Source organism: Pipistrellus hanaki, assembly GCF_964339955.1.
Source record: "Pipistrellus hanaki genome assembly, chromosome: 12".
NCBI lineage: Eukaryota > Metazoa > Chordata > Mammalia > Chiroptera > Vespertilionidae > Pipistrellus > Pipistrellus hanaki.
The window spans coordinates 49135414-49148999 of NC_140514.1; the positions used below are offsets into that span (position 1 = coordinate 49135414).

Genomic DNA, 13586 nt, shown 5'->3' on the forward strand with positions numbered 1-13586 from the left:
GACAGAAAATTAGTATAGCTAAAATTTGGCCTGACATTCATTACATTTAGGTTGTCCAAAAAGGTTTTTCATTATAGTTTCCTAATTTGTCAGATGCCTTCAGAAGTGAAAATGTATCAGGCATGCAGAACAACATAGAAAACATTACAGAAATAAAGGAGTGTGAAGAAAGAGCAGTTTTCTTGACTTGATACAGTGAGAATGGTCATTTGAAATAGTACAGATAGTAGTAGACTAGATGTCTGCTTTCAAGGAAAAGAGCATATTTGTTCATGTGGAAATCTGGGGTCCACAGGAGTGTGGAGAAGAGGGAGACATGCTTACAGTGAATGGTTCTCATCAGCCCATACTCCAGGTATGGGTGAGATGTGACTATGGGTTAACAGAGAGAAGCGTTTTAAGGGAAGGATCTCTTTTATTAAGAGGGGTGGAGTGCAGGCAGTTGGTAAAGACTTAAGATTCGGGTCAGAAAGACAATGGCAGCCAGTGGATGCGTCTCTCTCATCAATGTTTCTTTCTCTCTCCCTTCTCTATCTAAAAATTAATAACATTTTTAAAAATTATATTTTATTAATTTTTTACAGAGAGGAAGGGAGGGAGATAGAGAATTAGAAACATTGATGAGAGAGAAACATCAATCAGCTGCCTTCTGCACACTTCCCACTGGAGATGTGCCCACGACCAAGGTACGTTCCCTTGACCGAAATAGAACTTTGAACCCTTCAATCCACAGGCTGATTCTCTATCCACTGAGCCAAACTGGTTAGGGCATAGAAACATTTTTAAAAAAGAAATTATCCCATGTTGGGGCTGGTTAAATGTTCATAGCAGGATAGGGTTTTGTGCTGCTGGTGGTTTAGAGGGACAGCTCAGATTTATTGTGCTGTAAGAAGTAGACCTAACTTGAAGTACTTCAGGACTCATGAGAACATGCAGATAGGATTTAAGGTTGTATTTTTCTTAATGTTTAAGATATTTTGCAGAGCCATTGACCGATTACTTTTAACTCTAGATCACAGAAACGAATCTTGAATTTTCTAATATAAGTAGTTTTACCTTTCATTTAGTTGCCTTAGGGAACCACAGAATTGTTTTTGGTAGGGGACAGATAAAAAAGGCCTAATGTTGGTGTTCCATATTATGTTTTCAGATACCATAAACGGGATTTGCCAGAAGTAGTTTCTTCCTGTCTAAATACGAAGCCCGATGCACTGCAAACTAAACCTGATGTCTGCGCAGTAGGGATGCTCTCTTCAGAGTCCTCACAGGTTGGAACCAGAGACTCGGAAACCATGAATGAAGCGAACGTTAGCGTTACCCAGCTGAAGACCAGCGCTGATCAGGAACACAGGCTGGACTCTGTTCCACAAGCATTAACCAGCCTTCCGAAGACAAGCTTACCTACAAAAGCTGCTTCTGTGGCAGAAGTGGAAAGTGCTGAGGCTCTTGAACTGCAGAAGCACCTAGAACCTGCCCCTTGCACATCTAAATTCCTTTCAGCTAAGCTAGAAGAGAAAGCAGTTATCAATGGTGATAGCCCTAATGGTTGTGTGGAGAAAAAGGTAGAACCTTCAGCTTTAGGTTGCCAGTCACAGAATTTAAGGGAGTCTTCAGTAGGAGTAAATAATGAAAGCTACTGTACAAGAAGCAACAATAAAACCCAGAATGGTGAGTGTTTTCTCCATACCTTTATTGGCCCAGGGTAAGATATGGTAGTGGATATACTGTATATAATTTCATCTTGCCTTACGAGGAAAGATATGAAAATGATTGTAGAAAAAGTTCATGCAATCAGAAAAGTCCAAAGAAGTGAAGTTCTAAAATCATCTCAGAAATGATTACTGTTAATATTATATATTGTTGGACCTGGTTCTATGTATGTAAAAATACAAGATAAACTATTACATGGCTTTATAATAACAACTTGATAGTGTGTCTATCAGCATCTTAAAGTCTGTAAGGACTCCATTTTAGACACTTGCCATATGACTTAACTGGATCCTTTATATGGGTAATGAGGTGGCTTCCAATTGGTTGTAAGAAAATAATTTGGAACAAAATCTAAAGTACTCTAATGATGATTTTATCTTCAACCCAACACATCTTTCTATGACATCCAGGTGAAAGTGGAAGGGGTGATTGATACTTTATGTTCACATAGGCAGTTCAGATCTGAAATTTTTTTAAAAGATAGAGAATTGCATCACTACCTCTACAAAATGGATGGTTAGTTAAAGATGCTAAGAACAAGGCCAAACCACCCTGCAGAGTCTGTTGGCTTAAGAACAATGCCCTGCTGTGCCCACACTTTAAAACTAATACTCTTATTATAGAGAAAATGGCACATTGTATGTCATTACCTATATTAAGTTTGAGGATGCATTTCAATGATGGTTTATCAGAAGCTCTCTGATAAGAGAACTAAATGACTTCAGTGTGTCAAGGGTTCAGAGCTATTACAACTTAAAAATGCCTTTCATAATTGTCAGCTGTGTGGGAAAATTAGTGTGGGTTTTGATAACTTTTAAAAAACACTATTCATTTGGAAATATAAAAAATAAGTATATCCACACTCTAGCTTTTACTGCAGGCCTCTGCAAGTAAACTACAAGGCAGGATGGATGGATTGAACTGTGGGTCTTTTTGATAAAGTATTGGACTAGAAAAAGAACTTTCTTTGCCTGTGATACTTCAAAACCATCTTTATTCTTGAGGTGGAAGTTAATATAATTATTGATTTGCATAAAATTAATTATATAAGAGTATACTATTTCCAGGATTTGTGTAATTTCCAAAAGAAAATTAATATTCATAACCACATCCTTGTTCTATTTCTTTATTCCTTTTTTGTTTCATTGTTAATCCTCATCTGAAGATATTTTTCCATTGATTTTTAGAGAGAGTGGAAGGGCAGGGAAGAGACAGAGAAACATCAATGTGAGAGAGACACATCGATTGGTTGCCTCATGCACACATCCCAACCAGGGCTGAGGATTGAGCCTGCAATGGAGGTATTTGTCCTTGATGGGCATTGAACCGGGACCCTTCAGTCCTCAGGCTGATATTCTATCCAGTGAGCCAAACTGGCTAGGACTCTTGATTCTTTTTGAGTCATCAGCTCTCACACTTATCTAGTTTTTGAGGCAAAGTATTTTAATACTGTGTGAACAGACAATAAAAATTCAGCATTGGTAGGCAGAATTATAGGTACATAGTGAATTAGGAATCCAGCTTTTTCTTACTCAGTATGTTGAGCAACTATGCCCCACCTTAAGTGATTTTATTTTATTACTAGAGGCCCAGTACATGAAATTCATGCACTAATAGGTTCCCTAGCAGCCACCCACTGCCGGCTGCCAGCTCCCAGCCATGTACTGCCTCCCTTCGCGCTGCTGCCAGCGGGGCCTCCTTCCATTCCCCCCAGATGGCACCACCACCTAGTTAACTCCCGGACAGCTCCTGGTCGAGGGCACAATTTGCATACTACTCTTTTATTATAGAGGATTTTAGTTGTTAATCCTCATCCCAGGATATTTTTTCATTGATTTTTATTTTAGAGAGCATGGATGAGAGGGCAGGAGGGGAAAAATAGAAACATCAATATGAGAGACATATAAGTTGGTTGCCTCTCCACTGGGGCAGGATGGAACAGCAACCCAGGTATGTATATACCCATGACTAGGAATCAAACCTATGACCTTGGGGTATGCAAATTGATGCTCTAATCACAGAGTACACTGGTCAGAGCTAAAGTGATTTTAAGAGGATGAAAAACCTCGTCATATCCTGATGCATCCCATCTACTGGGACTCTGACTGAGGCCTGAGTGTGATCAGAAGCCTACCAGAATCTCTGTTGTTTTCATTTGTGTTGCTTGTGGGTGTGGAAAAGACTCATTTAGAAACTGTTCCTCTCTGTTGCACCCTTGCTCTGCTTAGGAGCTAAAGCAAACTGGGGGTGAAGAGCGGCCTTTTCTTATGTCAAATATATATACATATATATATATACATATACATATACATATATATATATATATATATATATACACACACACACACACACACATATATATATATATATCCTCTGAAGCTGGCCTTGCTTTTCTTCTCTTTGGCTCTGCTTTGAACTGAGAATCACTGATAGGATCAACTATTGCTTTCCTCAATAGAGAGCTAGATTTAGATAGTTCAACTTTCTTACTTCTAGATATTTCCTCTCTTAAGCCAGGACAGAATAGATAAGATAACCGAAAACATGGTCCAATTCAAAGGATGATGCCATTTCAATACCTAAGTAATTAAAATTCCATTCTTGAACTACTTATCTCTTTATTTCCTTTCTTTATCTTCCCTTTCACTATAACTGGATAATAATGTCTAAGGAATCTAGGCCTGACAACATCCATTTAGTCTTACTGTGTGCTCTAGGACTGCTTTAAAAGTGAGGTAGGGTTAAATCACTTCTAGGGTAATTATTATTATTATTATTATTATTATTATTATTATTATTGATTGTGTACAGAGAGGAAGGGAGAGAGATAGAGAGCTAGAAACATTGATTAGAGAGAGTAATCGATCAGCTGCCTCTTGCACACCCCCCACTGGGGATATGCCCGCAACCAAGGTACATGCCCTTGACTGGAATCGAACCCGGGTCCCTTCAGTCCCCAAGCCGATGTTCTATCCATCGAGCCAAACCAAACCGGTCTCAGCATAGGGTAATTATTAAAGACTAGAGGCCCGGTGTACAAAATTTGTGCACAGAGGCGGGGGCGGGGGGGGGCGTGGTTTGTCCCTCAGCCCAGCCTGGGATTCCTCTAGGGATGTCTGACTGCCCATTTAGGCCTGTTCTTGGGATCTGGCCTAAATGGGAAGTTGGACATCCCTCTCACAATCCAGGACTGCTGTCTCCCAGCAGCATGCTTGCCTGCCTTCCTGATTGCCCCTAACCACTTTTGCCTGCCAGCCTGCGCACCCCCTAACCACTCCCATGCCAGCCTGATTGATGTCTAACTGCTCCCCTGCCGGCCTATTTGCCCCCAACTTCCCTCTTCTGCTAGCCTGATCACCCCTAACTGCCCTCCCCTGCTGGTTTGATTGCTCCAACTGCCCTCCCTTGCAGACCTGGTCCCCCCCAACTGCCCTCCCCTGCTGGCCATCTTGTGGTGGCCATCTTGTGTCCACATGGGGGCAGGATCTTTGACCACATGAGGCAGCCATCTTGTGTGTTGGAGTGATGGTCAATCTACATATTACTCTTTTATTAGATAGGATAGAGGCCTGGTGCATGGGTGGGAGCCAGCTGGTTTGCCCTGAAGGGTGTCCCAGATTAGGTGGGGGTTCCCTTGGGGCGTGGGGTGGCCTGAAGGAGGGGCCTGTGGTGGTTTGCAGGCCAGACATGCCCCCTGGCAACCCAAGCAGAGGCCCTGGGATCTGGAATTTATTTACCTTCTACAATTGAAACTTTGTAGCCTGGAGAGGAGCCAAGCCTCCTGCTTGCTCCCAGGTGGCAGCCATTTCTGTTGGAATTTGTTTACCTTCTATAATTGAAACTTTGTACCCTTGAGTGGAGGCTTAGGCCAGCAAGGGCAGGCGGAAAACTTGGCTTCCTCCGTTGCCAGGGAAATGACTCCCTCCTGCTCTTTGTGGCTGTAACCATCTTGGTTGGGTTTATTTGCATACTCTCTCTGATTGAGAGTATTTGCATACTCTGCGGGTGTGGCTTGTGAGGGTAATGGAGTGATGGTTAATTTGCATGTTATTCTTTTATTGGGTAGTATGCTTATTTATTTATTTATTTATTTATTTATTTTATAATGTTCTTTATTATCCACAAATGAGTGAGGTCATGTGGTGTTTCTCTTTCATTGATTGGCTAATTTAAAGCCTTTGCATTTCTCCTTCCTATTATAAGTCAAAACTTCAAACAGACATTTACTTAAAATCATAATCCTGTCTTTAGCCAATGCTCTTAACTTTGAATGGAACATACATGTAAAGGAAATTGAAGATGTGTCAAAGGTCAAGTTACCTCTCATGGAAGCATTTATAAAATAGCTCTTATTTTGTAGACCAAGGCACTATGCGTGAGAGCAATTTGGTGTTTATCTTTTTATTAGAATGGTTAGCTTTTGCAGAGAACACACCCTAAACCAGTCTTTTTGGGTGTGTAAAATGACTTCCATACACTGTTGTGTTTGTTGAGGTGAACCTATCTCTGTGCATTGCTAATATTGCAGTGAGTTTGAATTAAGTATCTGATTTGGAAAAATCTTTCTGAAATATTTCTTTTACGTAGGATGGTGAATAAAAGTATATATTGCATGGAACTGTGAGTCTGGTTGTTAAATTTGGGGTTTTAGTTGGCCAAATGAGTATTATAAAGAGGGTAAAACTTTTCTAATTGTTTTGATAGTTGTCTTCTATAAGCCATTTTTACAAATGACAGTTGAACCAGTTATTGAGGAGTTCTCCCTTTGGGAAAACTGGCCTTTTGAACAGAATTCAGTAGCATATTGATGCGATTTTTAAAAAATTTGAGGTCTCATTTTCTTAATCTTCTGTTTTGGTAGCGCCATCCAGGAAGTCCGTTTTGACAGACCCAGCCAAAGTGAAGAAGCTACAGCAGAGCGGCGAGGCCTTCGTACAAGACGACTCCTGCATGAACATTGTCGCACAGCTGCCCAAGTGCCGGGAGTGTCGCTTGGACAGTCTCCGCAAGGACAAAGAACAACAGAAAGATTCACCTGTGTTTTGTCGCTTCTTTCACTTTAGAAGGTAAGGTATCTCGGGGGAAGCTCAGGTAATCTGGGCCCTATAGCATATCCACCCTGCTCCGACAGGGAATCGAATCTTGACCTCCTGGTTAATATAGGTCAGTGCTCATCCACTGAGCCACACTGACTGGCTGTTTTTTCATTTTTGACCTCTTTGAAGGGTAAAGTGCTTTTACTTAATGTTACATAGTAGAAGCCATTCTAGTAGAACAAACTAATTCCTTTGGTTAAAAAGGACGTATAAATTTTAAAAACATTCTCCCCAAACCCCAAATGTTTATAGTGAAGATTGAAGCTATCACAAGCTTTCTCATCAAGTTTGTTTCTCATTAACTTCTACAGACAAAATAGGAGGGGTATAGTAGTTTCTCAGTGATAAAGCCCAGTTTTCCATCTCCTGCCCCTTTGAAATGGCTTTCAAATTCATTTTTTAGTACAGTGACTGTCTCTTAATTTAAGCTATCAGTTAAAAACTTGCAAATCTCCTTTGGACTCCTTAAAAATAAGCTTGCATCTCTTATGCAACTTTCAGTGTAGTTCATTCTGTGCTCTTCTAGACAAATAGTTTTTCTAAGATACAACTTGAATTTTTTGAGTTTTCGTAACTGCCGGTGACTTAGTGAAGTAATCAAGGTCCCTGTTTCCTTGCCATGCCTTCCTTTACCTAGTGTCTACCTTTCTATTGCAAAGTCAAGTTTAGTTACTATTTGTATCTTTACATTAGCCCTACAAACCTCCTCTGATTCCTATAAAATTTAATGATTATTTTACCTATCATACTCTATTTCACTATGGTTATCTATCTACTATATGTCTCCAAATAGATTGACATAATAATGTTGTATTTAAAATAAATTAAAAACCAACACATAGCTTAGAAAAAACATTCAGGTGTCAAAAATACTGAACAAGAATACTGAGAAAGTATGCTGCCTTTTTCTCCTCTCTCTTAGGTACTGAGGCCTGTCTTAACACTGCCACTCATTCCAGGAGCTTACACCCTAATTTGCAGCTAGGATTCATATGGGTGCTAAATACCTATGTGGTCATGCTTCGGTGACTGTCCAGCATTAGCCTTCCCTTGCTGAGCATTTTTCTTGAAGCAATATTTGTATTCAGATCTGATCAGATAATTTACTACCTTCTGTTTGTCATTTTACTTCTCTGGTGACTTGTGATTATTCTTGCCCCCAAGTCTGGCAGGTGTTTCCCACCATGTCTTTTGGAAATATTTTTCTTTTTTTTTTTAATTTTTTTCTTTAATATATTTTATTGATTTTGTACAGAGAGGAAGGGAGAGTGATACAGAGTTAGAAACATCAATGAGAGAAAGTCATTGATCAGCTGCCTCTTGCACACCCCCTACTGGGGATATGCCCGCAACCAAGGTACATGCCCTTGACGGGAATCGAACCCAGGACCCTTCAGTCCCCAAGCCGACGCTCTATCCCAGGGGTCCTCAAACTTTTTAAAGTGGGGGCCAGATCACGGTCCCTCAGAGAGCTGGAGGGCCGGACTATATGAACTACTAATTCCTACTGTAACACCTCGGCTGCGCTCACTGCCCAAAAAACCTGGCGGGCCGGATCAGACTCCTCTGCGGGCCGCAGTTTGAAGACCCCTGCTCTATCCATTGAGCCAAACCGGTTTTGGCGGAAATATTTTTCTTATCTTTCTACTGACAATGCCAAATAACAATTGGCTGTAATTAGCCATGGAGATTATAAAAAAAACTGGGAAGAAATTTATTGATTTTTAATTGGTAACTATAAGTTGTAAATTAATTTTGTGTGTGAAATGCACCTGTTTTTTTCTCTACTTCTTCTAGGTTAAAATTCAACAAACATGGTGTGTTGCGAGTAGAAGGTTTCTTAACTCCAAACAAGTATGACAGTGAAGCAATTGGCTTGTGGTTGCCTATAAACAAAAACGTGGTGGGCATCGATTTGGACACAGCAAAGTATATCCTGGCCAACATTGGAGACCACTTCTGTCAAATGGTGATTTCTGAAAAGGAAGCTATGTCAACTATTGAGCCACACAGTAAGAGCATCTCTTAGTGGGTAGGATTTTTAAGTCCAACTTGATTTTTGTTCCTGAATGGCACCTAAGTCCTAATATATTAGTTTTCACTTTCACCCCAAAGTTTAGATGACTCTGACATAATGAGGTATATTTTCTTTTGTAACAGATTTTACCTGTTAGTTTCATGAGAGCCAGTTACCTATCTGTGGGATTTACTTGGGGATGATTACCAAAGGAATAGAACTCATTTTTAGTTAAGAAAGGCAAAGGTGAGGTAGTTTTGGAATTTGCACAATGTTACCAGCAGTGTGGGCTTACCAAAAGAGGTTGAAACCTCAGGTTGGTTTATTTTAAGACAGAGGTTCTTAATTATGAAAACATTTCAAAGAAAATTAGAATGGACAGGCTCTACCCAAGACCTGTTGAATCAGTCTGGAGAGCTGGGTCCCAATAATTAGAATGGGAACAAACTCAGATGGAAATGATTCTGTTAGAGGCAAGGTTTTAAGGAAATAGGTGGAGGTTCCGTATGTGTGTGCGCAGGTGTCCTCTACTCACATTCATTTGTCAGCCCAATGAACTATAGGAATCAATCAGTGTGGTGACACATTAAAGCCACAGCTCCTTCATAACATCTCTTGGTATGACATCTGGGAGGACAGCACACCTCTGTCCATGTCCCTCTGTAAAACAGAGGTAACAGCCAGAAGCACCAAGGGGCATCAGTCTGTTAAGTCTCAATTTTCTTCCATCATTTTTTCTTTCCCAAGTGGTTGAGAGTTGCAGGTGAAATCTTTCCTTTCCTATGGTGGATAGCTCTTCAGACTTTGCATAGGCAAATAATGTTTCAATGCAAGCATCTACCCATACAGCCTTAAGATTTTTAGTTATAGGTACCAGAAACTAGCTGAAGCTAGCTTAAGAAAATAACTTATTGGATAGGTATGGACACTATTGCTCTCAGAGCCCAAGGAATGGGGCATTCCCAGGAGCAGGAGATCGGTGGGGAGATGGAGTTGTGAGCCCTGGAACAGCCAAAGTCGTGCTGAAGAGAAGAGCAGCTGTAGAATCACTCTATTCTGTTTGGGTAGCAGAGACTCTAATAAAGAATCATTGTCGTTTTCTCATAATCTTCTATTTAAGACATGTGATGATGGTGTTCTCTTTTCGGTAGAGATACAAAGTGCCTTTATTATATACAAGTAAGTAAAAGTAATGGATTTAAAGAAAAAAGTTTTGTGGCCGCCAACCAGTGGTCTGGGCAGTCCGAAAGGTTGGCAACTATTGATCTAGAAGGTGGCACATAATGATCAGAATATAGAAACACTTCTTTGGAACATATTAGTACTTCATTCCCAAATCAGCAGGGCTGTGTAAAGCAACTGATGTTTTTTCTTTGCTGTTGGTGAGTCATCTGAAAAATGCATTTTTTTAAAAAAAAAATACAGAAATAGGCATAATTAAGAAACTCTGTCCTTGAAGATTTAAATGTGATTAACCTTTCCTCTTTGTCTGTTTGAGTCCTCCGTTCCTTTTTACTTCCTCTAACCAGCTGTCAGTTGGGGAAAGGAACTCACTTTGAGTGACACTGAAAGAAGCACAGGATGTTCCCAGAGGGATTACTCTCATCCTGAGATTAGGAGGCTGATCTCAACTTTGTCTTTTCAGTGACAAAAAAATCATTAAGTGGTGGCTCAGAAATCCAAGAATGTTCTCTAATAAAATAGTCTAATGCAAGTGACCAAGGTGAAGTTCATAAAATCTCATTTGCTTATTATACAGTGAGCTATTACATTATAATGAAATGGCAGAAGTTCACTCAGCAATTGGATTAATTCAGTGCAAAATGAAGTTGGTCATTTGCATTGTGGTCAGTCTGAAGAGTGAATGAATTAACCATGAACTCTCTATAGAACAAGAATGTGGCAGTATTGATCTAATCTTGTTGAGGAAAGGGAGACACACAGAAAAGAGTGTTCTTATCAGCAGACATTGGGCTTTTCTCTGACCCAGGAAATGCCCTTTCTCTGCTCATACTCCTTGAAACTTTCTAATACTTGATTTGATCATCTGATCTGGCATTTCTGCATAGGTGGGGGAGTGGATAATATGTCCTGCCCATTTCTGGAAGGCCCTTCCCCTCAGTTATCAGGGTTGGCCATTGGAATGGGAAATTCTACTTTGTAAAATTCTGGATTATGCTAGAGGCCTGGTACACGAATTTGCGCATGGGTGGTGTCCAGCCTGCCTGCCCCAATGGGGGCACATGGGGCTGGGCCTGTGGGTGGTTAGCCAGCTGGCTCTGCCCCCCAACTGGGGTGTTGGGGCCAGTCAGGGCCTGGATCAGGCTGGTTGGCTGCCGCAGTGCACTTCATAGCTACCAGTTGTTCTGGTCATTCTGCCATTCCAGTCACTGGGCTTTTATATATATAGATCTGTTGGATATTTGGTTAGTATGAGTATACTTGGTTGTCCCATCACTCCTGGCACTAACAAAATCAAATTCTGACTGTCACATGAAGGAACTATGGACTATTGTGCCCCCACTAAATTAATGTGCATCTCCCTCCCATTTCCCTAAGCACCCTGGGGTTTTTAATGGGTAGTCTGTGTGGATTCAGGGCATCTGTGACTAATCTGAGATTATGTCAAATGTTGTGTATCTGTGTGTGTGTATCTGAGTCAGTTTGCTTTTCTTTTGGATAAAGCATGGTCCATGCTGCCTTCAGATTCTCAAAGGGTCTCATGACGTTAAATGTGAAGAATCACTGGTGTGATACCTATGTCTGAACTCCAGTGTAGCCGCTGCTGTTTTCTGTTTTTATTGATTTATTCAGTGGCACTTAACACCCATCAGTGGTGTGCAGAGCTCTTTTAGAGAATGGGAGGGGCAGGGGTGCAGAGCCTAAGTATTTCCTAAGGGTTAAAACTGCACCTCCCAGCCGAAACCGGTTTGGCTCAGTGGTGGAGCGTCGGTCTGCGGACTAAACGGTCCCGGGTTCGATTCCGGTCAAGGGCATGTACCTTGGCTGCGGCCACATCCCCAGTGGGGGTTGTTGCAGGAGGCGGCTGGTCGATGTTTCTCTCTATCTCTATCTCTTGGTATGGCTCTCTATCTCTCTCCCTCTCTGTAAAAAATCAATAAAATATATTTTAAAAAATAAATGAATAAAAGTTTTAAAAAAACAAACAAAAAAACTGCACCTTCACACATGCTTATGATGTGAAGAGGCCTGTGGGTAGAGTAGAGTTGAGATGAGCTCTGGGTGTTGAACAGAACTAATGGGAACTCCAATCAGAGGGAGGAGTAACATCAGCTCCCTTTCCCCTTCAAGTTACATTTCATAAGCCCTCTTCTCCCAAGACTAAGGGATTTGTTGATTTTTGTAGGACAGGTTGCTTGGAAGCGAGCTGTCAAAGGTGTTCGAGAAATGTGCGATGTGTGTGACACCACCATCTTCAACCTGCACTGGGTGTGTCCTCGGTGTGGATTTGGAGTGTGTGTGGATTGCTACCGGATGAAGAGGAAGAATTGCCAGCAGGGTGAGGATTGACTTGATTCTCCTCCAGACCAGACCCCTTAACACACTTAGATTAAGCCTTTTATTAGTTTGCAGTGATGGATTCTTGAGGTATTTGGGGCTAAAACCATTAGATCAGTTACTATAAATCAGTTATTTGCAGGTCCTGCCTACAAGACTTTCTCTTGGATAAGGTGCGTGAAGAGTCAGATCCATGAACCAGAGAACCTGATGCCTACACAGATCATCCCTGGAAAAGGTATTTCACATGGTGTAATGATTTCTTTTCACCTTGTTTTGGTTAGCTCAAAGGTGATTTCATTTTACTTTTATAGTATATTATGTGCTAACTTTATTTTAGTGTGTACCCTAAATTGTCCAGAAATTTGTAAAATAATGTCCCTAAAACTTGTGATTAAGGTCTTGTAAACAGTTTCATGGAAGGAAAGGAAATGGTACATTTGGGGGAAAACATGCTTAGCAGGATGAAAAGGAGGACTTGTAAGCACCATGCTGTTAAAAAATAGTTATCTTGCCAGAAATGTCAGCTTCTGCTTTGTCATGTTGAGATTGAAAATATGTGACATCCATGTTCAAATGTTTACCTGTGCTCTTTTTTTTTAGCCCTCTATGAAGTTGGAGACATTGTTCATTCTGTAAGAGCAAAATGGGGAATAAAGGCAAATTGTCCCTGTTCAAGCAGGCAGTTCAAACTCTTTTCCAAGCCAGCCTCAAAGGAAGACATCAAACAGGTATTACTGTTTATGCTAGATTCAACATCCTTATTGTTGTCTGTCTGCTTTCAAATAACCCAATGATTTCTGTATATTTGAAAAAAATATGGGGACACTGTCTGTGGAAATAGCTATGAAGTGCACTGCGGCAGCCAACCAGCCTGATCCAGGCCCTGACTGGCCCCAACACCCCAGTTGGGGGGCAGAGCCAGCTGGCTAACCACCCATTCATAGACCCATTCTCACTTTTCACATTTCTATCATGGAACTTTTAGTGGGTTTTTAATTTTTGTTTCTTGAAAAAGCAAAAACCTCTTCTATGATAATCTACCTAATAAGTTGCTGTCAAATTTATATGGGTTCTTAAAAACTTCTCATACTTTGCAGAGTTAAAGAGATTCAGATAAGCTCTAAAATGTTTTAAATTACTAAGTATATTTTACCTGTAATATATGTGAAGAGTTGAAGGAAATAATATTGAAATGAATCTTTATGTACCCATCACTCAACATAAAAAATGTACATTTCCTT

The 13586-nt window shown here is 40.6% G+C and overlaps 1 protein-coding gene across 3 annotated transcripts in view; it reads left to right on the forward strand.

Moving 5' to 3' along the window:
• Window positions 1-13586, forward strand: part of KDM3A (lysine demethylase 3A) — a 53055-nt gene that overhangs the window by 19194 nt on the left and 20275 nt on the right. For all 3 annotated transcript variants that reach the window (XM_084900212.1, XM_084900213.1, XM_084900214.1), the window contains exons 10-15: window positions 1151-1668; window positions 6572-6776; window positions 8604-8818; window positions 12191-12343; window positions 12485-12580; window positions 12946-13073. In XM_084900212.1, coding sequence (XP_084756338.1) covers window positions 1151-1668; window positions 6572-6776; window positions 8604-8818; window positions 12191-12343; window positions 12485-12580; window positions 12946-13073 — 1315 coding nt within the window. The remainder of the gene's footprint in view (window positions 1-1150; window positions 1669-6571; window positions 6777-8603; window positions 8819-12190; window positions 12344-12484; window positions 12581-12945; window positions 13074-13586) is intronic.